The sequence below is a fragment of the Physcomitrium patens genome, chromosome 16 (assembly GCF_059467195.1).
Source record: "Physcomitrium patens ecotype Gransden chromosome 16, ASM5946719v1, whole genome shotgun sequence".
Lineage (NCBI taxonomy): Eukaryota > Viridiplantae > Streptophyta > Bryopsida > Funariales > Funariaceae > Physcomitrium > Physcomitrium patens.
In genome coordinates, this window is record NC_143425.1 from 6991921 (window position 1) to 7004219 (window position 12299).

The window sequence follows — 12299 nt, forward strand, 5'->3', positions numbered from 1 at the left end:
CATCTTTAACAAAAATACTTTAATTTAGGTTATTATACTTGAAACTTTTTAAATCTTACTTGAATATTATTTTTTAGAGCGTCTTAGATTTAATTTAAAAATTAATATAATTCTATATAATTCTTAAAATTCAATTAGAAAAACTTGCATTATTAATTTTTTGGTCTTGTAATATAGATAAATTCTATTAAAGTTATTTAAGGTTGACCAAGTTAAATAAAACATTTATATATTGTCTAGTATTATTTTGGCTCATAATTTTTTTTACAATTAATTATCAAACAATAAGTCTTTGAAACTATCAATATATAATTTTAATATTATATAATTATAACAAAAAATTAGCATGTTTTTATAGAATATAATAATTAATTTTTACATTCTAAAATTAATTACTTTTTTTACTTAATAATATTATTTAAGACATTTTATTTTCATTAATAATTAAAATATTTTTTTATGTAAAACCTTCAGCATTTTTAGAGATTATTATATTAGAGAATTTTTCTTCTATATCTTTTTTTAATTTTTTTTTTAAAATATTTATAATGAATTTTTTTTATGTATAATTTAGTATGAAATCACTATAAGATTGTTGTTGTTGTTGTTGTTGTTGTTGTTGTTTTTTTTTTTTTTTTTTTTTTTTTTTTTTCTTTCCTGAAGAATTTGTAGCTAATAATGAGAATTTTAATTTTAAAAAAATGTAATTAGTATTTTAAGATAAGAAGAGTTCATTTAATTATTGTAAATCTATATTTTCTCTAACAAAATACATTAGAAACTTGACAGAACTGCTTTTTCTTTATCAATTTGAAGAGCATGAATGCACTTTAAAGCATTACTAATATTGTTAATCTTTGCAAATTAAGGGCTGATGTTACCAATTTATGTACAATGTATTTTTTAAATTTTTATGCAATTATTAAAAGGGAAATTAATAAAATAAGGTAATTTTTCATATTATGAATATAGTAAGCTTTGCATGCATATATATATATATATATATTCTTAAAAATTATCAAAAATTATTATTTAGAATTCATGTAGATAATTAAATTTTTTTTATTGAAACACTAAAATTCTTTACAATTTTAAATTTATTTTTATTTTTAAATTTTTTTAATATTATTAAAAAATTCAGATTATTATTGTTGAGTACAATTTTTGTGCTTACAGTGAATACTTAGTTATGCTCACATTTTTTTATAAAAAAAAACAATTTGAAGGAATCTTGATATGTAGAAGCCCACTTTGAAAGGCCATAGTCTAAAACACTTGGGAAGATCCTTAGCTTGGTGATGAAAACATTTCTTTTGGAAGCTAGGGTTTTTGGAAATCATATAAAGTGCAAATAGACCATGATATGGACCATATTTTGTTATTTTGTTATTTTTTATGGTAATTTAAATATAATAACTTATAGTCTTCTTCTAACAATTACAACAAACATGGTTGCCTTTCAAGAGTATTTTTTATTTTTTATTTTTAGTGATTTGACATGATTCCTCAAGTTTTTGTAAAAACCATGTCTTGAGATATAACACTATTCATGACAGGTTAGAAAAAGTGCACTCCATCTCATATTTTTCTTTCCAGGACTTTTAGGCTATTTTTACTGCATATAAATCCAACTAAATAAGAAATTTTAATTTCAATCAATCTAAAGTTTACATAGTTATAGTCTTTTACCTTCTCCCCTAATTGTAAAAACTCATAATTTATTACAAGAAAAGAATTAAAGAAAAACCTTGTAATTTGATGCAACAAAACCCTACAAATGATTCAATGAAATTGAGTTGCCAATGATTCTACAAACCGTGGAACGATATTTGCTTCAAAAAGGCGAAGCAGGGCTCCACTCTACTCTATCATCATTCTTTCCCTTAACGCTTCTACCCCTCCCACACTTGTCCTACTCGAAATACTCCCATACAATACAATATACAACAACATAGTTTGATCACCCCTGAGCTACTCGATCTATTTCCTAAGGGAATCCCAAATTCTCATTTATAATAAACAATAATATCAAACAATAAACAAAAAAAATAAAACAGACTCCAGCTGCTGCTTTTTGCCGGGTTTATGCCGGTCCACTGACTCCAGTCAGTCGCTGCTTCTGAAAAGTGCTCCATCATTCCCATGCTGAATGTAATCAGCCAACATGGTCTTCTTCTGCTTGTGAGTGGAAGCTACCCAGAAATCAACTATTCTCTCATAGGGACTACTACATTACACTACACTACTGTGGGATTAGGGCTGGAGCCACAACAATAATACTGATGATGATGATACCCCTCTTCTCCTTCCCCTGCATGGGGATGGATAATGGAGGAGGAAGAGGGGAGAGTACCCTAGTCTGACTACTGATGTGCCTGGGAAGGGGGGAACTAGCCTGGCCTTGGGAATGGAGGTGCGGCGACCCACACCATGTCCAGAAACCAGGGGAAAAGGGCAGAAGAGAGAGATGAAAAAGGGGATGCTGTCTGAATGTTCCGACATTGCGGTGGAGGCAGAGGTGTGCACACCCTTCGGCGCTGGCTCCGGGATCCAAAGACTGCAGCCATCCAGTGGGGGGGAGTTCCGAGGGGAAGACATGGATGGCACTTCCGGCAATTGGGTTGTGAGGGTGTGTACGTGTCGTGTCGGAGTTAACGGACAAAAGAATACTAGCAAATATGATACTAGTAAATAGTGCTAATGTTTCTGTTAGCGTTGAGCCGGGAAGCCTTGCTGTGACGAAGGCAAAATGGACTGGGGATTGAAGTTTGTTAGAGTTGATGGGTCGTGGTAATTAATGTTTAATTAGTATTTGTATGTGTGAGTGTGAGTTTGTGTGAGTTGTTGATTGTCAATGGAGCCAAGTGGGTTGGGTTGGGGAGAGGGGGGACGTCCAAGCTTGAACAGTCTTAAAGACTGAGGTCAAAAGTAGCCAGACAGTTTGGGGGGGGGGGGTTTTCGGTGTGAATAAAAAAACGGGGAGAAAATTCCAGCTGCTCGAGAGACTTTTTGAAAGGTGAAACATCCAAAAAGCACATAATCAAAAAAGAGTTTCACTTGCTGTAAAATCTCGCCGCTCCCAGTTTGCGAGTGCCGCGACGCGCATTCTCTCGATCCCATCGATGTTCCAGATTCGCTGTGCGCAGGCATTGGGCTGCACAAATGGCAGGCGACGAGCGGGCGGATTCGATCGCAGCTCGATCCGACGTCCAGAAGCAGGAGTTGACTGCAGTCCACGGGAAAACCTGACGACAACGAGAATACCAACACATAACCTTTAAAGACCTGCCAGGAGGCTTGTAAGTTACTAGCCTAGCTTGCGCGGAGTCTCCTCCCAGTCTCCTTTCAGTCCACCCCTGGCGCCAGGCGCAAGACCCTCCCTTCAACATCTTGTACTCTACCCCCTCGCTTGCTCTCTGGAATTTGTCCCTGGATGTCCCTGGAAGTTGAATTTCATCACGAGGATCAGTTCACATCCTGCAGCGATCACCAATTGTGTGGCGACGTTCCTAGTCTGATTCCGGAAGGCCACTCGGTTTCATTAACTTTCGTTGCGGCGAGTGCACGATCGGGGTGTTAGAGGCGCTACCATCACCCACACTCTCTTACTGCGAAGGTTTTTTCGGGCTGTGTGCGCGCGAGGGATTAAGTCTCTCGAGCCTGGTACAAGGGAATTGAGGGTTCCAGAACTTGGACATATATCAGCGAATTTTCAGCAATCGTTCCAAAAGCAACTTTTGAGCATTTTGATTTGGTTGGGGGTTTCGGGACCTTCGCGAGCCTAGAATTTCGTGAGAGACGTTATACACGTCGTGCCAGTGTCTTAATAGAGTGCACTTCCAATCGAAGCATCGACTCTGGACATTCGCACAGAGATTTTCAGGCAGTGCTCGACGTTGTTCGTTGAACCACTCTCCATTAGATCAGTAGTCGTGATGGTTTGAGCGTCCTTCAGATCGAGCTCTTGTTGACACCGGACCCTAGCTGCAGATCACATATTCAGTTGAAGGTTGTGAGGTTTACGAGACACGCTTGTTTCTACTTTCTGCTCATCGATCGTAGTTTGCGGAGAATGGTGAGAGCTCCATGTTGTGACAAAATGGGTCTTAAAAAGGGGCCCTGGACACCAGAAGAGGACCAGAAGCTTGTGGATTACATTCAGCGCTTCGGCCATGGCAGTTGGCGTGCCCTGCCCAAGCATGCCGGTGCGCTTCGAAATCCTTCCTCCAATGAGTACCGGAATGTCTTACAACAAATTTGGATCGTCCCATAGTAGAAGCTGTAATACAGGACATGTGTTATTGACTGCTTTTCAGATGAGTTCAGTTCAACGTATACATGAAAATGTTCTGATTTAGACCTCAGTTTTTCTATTTAGAAGGTAAATGGTGTCGTCGGTGGAACGTGGTGTGAATTTCTTCGTAACTAGGAACACAGTTCATAATTGATCGTTTGGTGTCTATGATTCTTCTAGGTCTCTCGAGGTGTGGCAAGAGCTGTAGGTTGAGGTGGACGAATTATTTAAGACCTGACATCAAGCGTGGCCAATTCTCCTTCGAAGAGGAGCAAGTCATCATCCACCTGCATGGCTTACTTGGGAATAGGTGCTCACCGATTTTTGCCTATTTTATTTTTATTTCTTTAAATACACATATGTATATATTAAAAAAGTACATGATTCTATATTTTCTATTCGTTGAGACGTTGGCTCCTGTGAGAGTGCCCGGCTAATTTGTAGGCGTTCACTGAACCCAATTGTTAACGTGAGATTGTGGGACTATGTTTTATGACAGATGGTCAGCCATTGCAGCTTATCTCCCAGGCCGCACAGACAATGAAATTAAGAATCACTGGAATACACATCTGAAGAAGCGTCTTCTGCAGATGGGCATAGATCCCGTGACGCACAAGGAAAAATCAAACCTGCTGCTCGACAATATGGAACTCAAGCCCATCGTGTGCTCAACCTTGACCCACATGTCGCAATGGGATCGCGTGCGCATGGAGACTGAAGCTCGCCTAGCCAACAACTACACTAAATTGGCATCACAAGCGACACAAGGATATTCATGCTGTGCATCCCCGGGGTTATCAGGTGACGCTTCGGTGCGGCACTGGAAGACACAAATTTCAGAGTCCCTCCTTCGCCGCGAGTTTGGCAGAGGGCTCGAAAGAAGTGCTTCCGCTAGCATAGAATTACCTGCAATTTTGCAGGACTGGGAGGAGGAATTGCTCCACGGCCAAGCTCTGGACGCCAGTCTGTACAATTCCCCCATCTCTGAGACGCCGTCGAGCAGCCTTAGCGACTGTTCTCAAACCAGATTCGACACCCAGGCTGACTCCACCAGCCGGTTCCAAACCTTCCCCAACTTTCAGGAGACGCCGTCGCCAGCTGCTTTACCCCAACAGGCCGCAGACGTCGTATGCGCCGCACCGACCAATTGTGGGCTTTTCACCAATCCCTACACTGAACCCAAAACGCAATCGTCGATCATCAGCACAGAACAGCTCATGTCGCCGACATCAACACTATCGAGTCCCTTTGGCACCACGCCGCTTGATTTTCTGCTACCGTCTAGCAGCGCGAGCTGTGACTTAGCTTTCTCACCCTCAAGAGCTTCAGAGACTGTGCAACTTCCCAGCCCCACATTCTGGACTGTGCCGGCTAGTTTACCGACGAGCTCCTCGCAAGCATCAGACCCTGCAGGCAGGGCGGAAGCTGCACCTCACAGCGCCGAGGGTCTAATGCAAATTCCATCCGAAATTTTAATGGAGCTCCAAGAGCCGTCTCTGATACCTCCACCGAAGGCAGTCGCGGCGCCAGCAACCAGAGCTTCACCAGGGTGGTCTGGATACGGTGTATTGGAGAGCAAGGATTATTGGACCAACATGCTCCATCTCGTCGGCTCGACTTCTCATCAGCCTTATCTCAGCTTCTGTGCACCAGCGGGACTAACAAGGTAGAATTATGCAGTGGATAGGAGGCAACTTGTATCATGAGCCACGCTTCATTTTGCCATCACTTGGAGGTGTTGCGATTCAATCCCAAAGGCCGAACCTGATCAACATCACCATGGTCATTGGCGATAAAGAACAAATATGCGTGGGAGGGAAGCTTCAATTCAAATGCGGTTTACATATTGATCTGGTCACTATGCTTTGCAGAATTAGCCGACCGCCGATGAGCAGGGTGCAACCCTGTAGTAGACACCAAGTATCCATTATTCGTAGAACACCGTAGAATCATTCGAAGGAATGTTGTGTTCGGCCGACATAGGGCTTACATGTCTCGCTGTAGTGTGAGGCGTATGAGTCTGTGAACCAAGGCTAGGTATCCACTTGCTTTTGGATGGCAGATAGTCCCATAGTTTTTCAGATGCTCGGCACTCGGCACTCGGTGGCGACGCAACTTAGCAGCAATATGTGTTCATGCACAGAGTGGTGCCGTCACAGGAGGACGGAGGAGATTCTTTTTACAGTCCCAGATACTTATTCCGTTTAGCTTAGTTTAGGGTCCCTCCCTCATTACAATCCACACTTGTACAGCTACAATGTGTGTGTGAGCCCTTTTTTAGTGTCACCTCCAAAACCAGGTTCGAGTTTAGGTTATTTTTTCCTTTAATAAACTAAAAATGTTTACCTTTTTTTTAAAAAAGAAAATCAAATTTTAAGTTCAGTTTATAAGATTACTCGTGGTTTTTAAATACACAACGACGAAGGCTCTACAACATGGTTATCGCTCACAGCTGGGGTGCCTTCATATGGCATTGAATTGGAAAGCTCTGTTGTATGTTGGAGGTTGTGGTTCATCAATTTGCTTGACTGGCCACATCACCAAACACGAAAACCGCTTCTGCGATGTTCCAGGTCTTTGCCCATGGATATTGTGTTCCTCTTTTACGATTCTGCTTTTTCATACCCACACAACCAGTTGTCTTGTCTTTAGACTTCTTTTTCTTTCAAGATCTCCTGCGTGTTCTGCGAGTTCATATTTAATTTTTGTTTTTATTTTTTCTGCTGAGCTTCATTGTTAAAACTTGGCGTTCCTACACTTCACGCGGTGTTGGCCTCTAGGTCCTGTAGAAAAAATTGCCTCGGCCTGTACAGAACAGGGACCATGTGCCAGGCGAAAGTTCAAAGTGTACCACTCTGTCCACCAAGTACTGCTTGTGAATGATCTCTTTGGAGTTGATTGTACAGAAGGGGAAACTAGTGGTCCAGTGAGGCAGAATGTGAACACGCCCAATTGGCATTGACAGAAACTCGACACACTGGCATTGTCAATCATCCTAAGGAGGAGAATAGCTGTTGTGAAACTAGCTCTCTCTCTCCCGTCCTGTTGGGTTTGTGTAGCAGCATTCATTTCTGCCATTCTCTTGTGGTAAAACAACAATTTGAAAAAAAATAAAAAAATAAAAACGGCAATAACAAGAAAAAATAAACACTAAACAAGTTATCAAACACTTACTTGTTTGGTCAACTGTTTTTTTTTGCACTTTTTAATTTGAGCTTTTCTATTATTTATTCAACTATAACTTCCCATTGATTGATTGGATGTGATGATTATTTAAAGCTTTTTGTGTGCTTTGTACAGGTTTGTGTGTGATTGTATAACGACTCTTCATTTCTCTTCACAAATCACGATCTCGTGGATAAGTTTTATCTAGGAAACATCAATGAACCCATAGTGAGTCCCAAACAGCCATTTTAAGCATGTAAACATGTATATGTTCACACACATGCATCCATTTGTGTTTCACACGAAAATTTGAAACTTCAATAGACTTAAGATTAACGGACTGTTTGGATTTTACAAGGAGTTGGATCAACGCCAATTCTCCTCATGAACATTGCAGCCAGTCGCTGCTATACACACAGAAACTTTGGGTTTTTTGCATGTTGCATTCTTGGCACCGATAACTTCACCATCTTCAACAGTTGCGGTTCAGGCCTCACAATACAGCTGCACTGTTCGACGACGACTAGCTGGAACGGAGACATCACTGATCAGTTCTTGTAGGCAAGTCCGCCTGGCAACAAGACATATCACGGTTCGCCTCAGAGCCACGAAGATCGCTCACGCAGTGCATTCAGCTTGAAGTTTTTCTCGCTGACATGGTGCGATTTCGATGGGTTTTTACGCAGTGGAGGGTTTTCACGCTGGGCCATTAATGAAGAACTGACAAGGCTCACACACACACATGCTTAGGGAGTGCACGAAGCTGAGCGTGCCTTTCAATGCCCCGCTTGATAAAGTAGTTAAAGAATGGTCCAATATATCAGGAAAAGAAAACAAGTCGACATCTGCGCGTGAGATGGAAATCACTGTGCAACTCATGCAGCTGATTTCTGACCAGCTAGAAACGTGTACCATGGACATCGGGAGCTCGGAATGGGCATTCAAGAGGAATACGATGAAGAAGAATAGGGAAACAGAAGAAGTTTCCACTACATTGCTTTGCAGGGATTGTAGCAATGGTTCTGTTCAAGACCAGGACTGCGGTCGCAGACAAACTGTGAGCCTCAACTTCACTGCTGTTGCTGACTGGACCGTGGGTCAGGAAGTCGTTAAGGCCCGTCAGGGGTCATGCCAGCCTCATTATCTTGATTGCAATTGCCAAAGCCATTTTGATGCGTTTCACTGTGAAAAGTCAGGATTCCGCGAACACACCGTATTCGGGTTTTAGGTTTTCTGCCTCTAAAATGATTTGAGCAATTTTCAATAATGCATTCTTAAATCTTATTATTGATATAATAATAATAATAATAATAATAAGTATAATTATTTATTTGTATTGTTATATTATGAATAAATAATAATAAGTATTATTATTAATATATAATAATAAATAATTATTATAATATTATTAATAAATAATAATAAGTATTATTATTTATTTGTATTGTTATATTATTGATATAATAATAATAATAATAATAATAATAAGTATAATTATTTATTTGTATTGTTATATTATGCAATACTTTTTTTTGAAAGAAAACTACGTCTCATGTCTCATTTCTCATGTGGAAGAGCCCAATGAGTGCAATCAATGACTGCAAAAAGTCTGTGATTCTTCCGTCTTTGCGAACTGGATGCTTGTGGTTGTCTGGTAACACCCCAAGCGGCCCGAACACTCACGACTGCAAGGAATGTCCAAAACAGTGAAAGCAGATCCATTCCTTGGTCGAGACGGTGAAACCCACAAACCGGTGATTCGAAAATCCAAGGCATCTGGAGGATAAAATCCTTTGACCCAGCGGGGGAAAATTCGCCTCGTCATTGCGATAAGGCTCACACCATTCAGGCGGGCTCTTGCTTTCCGCACAGTTTCCACATCCAGGTCGCCTTTAATTGCTCCCATAACTTTCAGGTTTGTCAAACCCACACCCTCTTTTCCATGTTGCATATGTTACATGGCGCACTTGCCAGCAGAGATTCATATTTTCGGCCCTTGCCAGCCAATCTGCGCCACGGGATCTGCCCTGAGTGCGCGTCCAACGAGTGGGTGATGTGAGGCACGGCGCGAGTAAATCTCATTCGGCTGTGGATCGTGACCAGGCACATGGAACCTCGAAGGAGACAATCCACCACAACCCGATGCCCCCCCCCCCCCATCCAAGCTTCTATTCTTCCTCAGAAAGTAACTCCACATCCTCTCCTGCTTGACTGCAGCGATCTCCATCAGACCATCCAAGGTTGGTGCAAAGCTGATCGATTCATGCTTGGCGGCTGCGATGTCTTCAATACTCGCATCCACACGGTCGTTGAGTGGCTTTCTACGTGACGCTGCCGCCGTCACCTTCGCGACAGCAGCATCTGCTCCAACTACTCATTGAATGCATGCCTACCTAATATGAAAACCACCAGCAATAGAAGCTAGAAAGCCCCTCAGCTCTCGGTGCCTCCTCCCCTCCTCCTCTTCGTCTTCGACTTCGTCTTCGACTTCGTCTTCGACTTCGTCTTATTCTTCCGCTCAGCCTTTGAGGTTCTGGGTGCCAATGCCTTAAAGCAAAGCAAAGGGCGACGAATCTAACTCATAACTAGAGGGAATGGGGCTTGGCCCTGCAAAGGGCGGCAGCCGCAAATTGTGCGCCGCGGCTGCATTCGTTGAACGTCGCGAAGCTGTCGAAGCAGACAGGATGCGAAAAAGACAAAGGAACTCGGGACGGAAAAGTAAAAGATCTCTCGAAGTGGTGTCTAAACAAGGGCTACTGATTGATTGATTGATTGATTGGATGGTTTTGTGGTAGTTTTAATGATTTAGGAGGGTGTTTTATAGTCGTGATTTTGAAATTAGCTTAAATTTTTATGATTATAATTTTAAAATTTAAATGATATTTTTAATATGTAAAAATATTTTATACTATTTTATAATATTATTTATAGATAATTTAACCATCTTTTGTTATAATCCAATAATATAACAAAAGAATATTCCAAATCCCTCAATTTATTTATCGTACTGACAAAATCATAAACTATTATCAATTCTAAGAGTATTATAACTTTTAGATGAAGATAATTTCACTAGTTCTGTAAATATTTATATATATATATATATATATATTTCTTTTATGTTTTTGAAATTTTCCAGAGACACACAACAACATCACAACAACATGTGATTAAAAATTATTAAAGTCTTTTGTTGCCTTCCATAATTTTCTAAAAACTTTCTTTTGCTTTCCAAAACTTTTTAACACTTTTTAAAATTTTACATTACTTTTCTTGTAAGAGATTAAATGAAATAATCCCACAGGCGTTTAAAAATTTTTAAGCTTTTGAATCCTTTTTTTAAAAAGATTCTATAAGTCATAGATTTTATAATTTTAAAAAATAAAAAATAAAAACACCATGTTGAGGTGCATCATAATGTATTGAAGAAATACTATAAGCATAACACAAGTAAGTAGAAATCAGCAAGGTTGCACATAAGAGAAGTGTGGAATGAGATAACTCTTACTTCCAACACCCGTTACTTATAATCAGAGTTCACATCCAATATGTATAGACTTCATCCACATTCATCTATAACTAGCCGCCACTCGAGACCCTAAACTTAACCGCCTCTCGAGACTCTAGCTGCTACTTAGTCCTTAGTTGCCTTTGACCATTAGAAACTTACCTAAGAGAATATTCTCTATAAGTTAACTTATTCTACTTTTACTATTACCTATTTATCTCAACATCTTTATCTTTTACCTCAACACTCCCACTTTGTTAATTGTCAAAGCCCTTCAAACCTAATGCCTTTGTCAACATATGATGTCTATCTTTTATCAATGCCTTTGTTAACAAATCAGCAAGCATATCTTCTGTTGCACAATACTTCAAGTCAAACACTCCCATTTTAATCTTCTCTCTTATAAAGTGATGTTGAATGTCAATGTGCTTGGTTCTTGAATGATGCTTTGGATTCTTTGCAAAAGCAAGGCATCCTTGATTGTCACAATTCAATAGAGTTGCTTCCAATTGCAGAAGTTCAATGTCCTTCAAAACTTGCCTTAACCATGTTGCTTCCATTGCACCATGGCTTGCTGCCATGTACTCCGCCTCCATTGTGGACCTTGCAATTGTGAGTTGCCTCTTGCAATTCCATAAAATTGCTCCCACTCCAACAAAGAATACATAGCCCGTTGTTGACCGCCTATCATTTGCATCTCCTGCCCAATCCGCATCACAATAACCATGCAAAGCAATACTTTCACCTCCAAGGCACAATTTGAAGTCCAAAGTGCCTTTCAAGTACCTCATGATCCTCTTGATGGTTGCCCAATGAAGTGGTCCTGCTTTTGACATGTGTTGACTTACGACACTCACCGCATAAGCAAGATCCACCCTTATGCCAACCATTGCATACATGAGTGACCCAACTGCTGCCTTGTATGGAACACCATGCATTTGGCTTTCAACTTATGTAAACTCTTCATCCGTGAGCTTCATCAACTTCAAATTGGACTCCAAAGGTGTTCCAATAGGCTTGCAATCCTCCATGTTGAATCGTTTCAACACTCCTTCAATGTACTTCCTTTGGCTCATTGTGATGGTCTTGTTAACACGATTTCTTGCAAATTCCACTCCTAAGCAATAGTGAAGCTCTCCCAAATCACTCATCTCATATTCCTTTTCTAACTTTGCCTTCAACCAATCCATCATCTTTAGAGTATTGGTTAAGATGATTAAATCATCTACATAAAGAATAACAATCATCAAGAACTCTTTTGATTGTATCACATACATAGAATGGTCAGCCTCACTTCTTTGGAATCCCTCATTAACAAAGAATGTGTCAATT

The 12299-nt window shown here is 40.2% G+C and overlaps 1 protein-coding gene across 1 annotated transcript; it reads left to right on the forward strand.

Annotated features, from left to right (window-relative positions):
• The first annotated feature begins 4012 nt into the window (after window positions 1-4012).
• On the forward strand, window positions 4013-6689 carry LOC112293216 (uncharacterized). The gene is made up of 3 exons (XM_024542403.3): window positions 4013-4205; window positions 4475-4604; window positions 4794-6689. The coding sequence occupies exons 1-3, from the start codon at window positions 4073-4075 to the stop codon at window positions 5962-5964; spliced, it is 1434 nt and encodes a 477-aa protein (XP_024398171.1). The 5' UTR covers window positions 4013-4072; the 3' UTR covers window positions 5965-6689.
• The last annotated feature ends 5610 nt before the right edge of the window (window positions 6690-12299 follow it).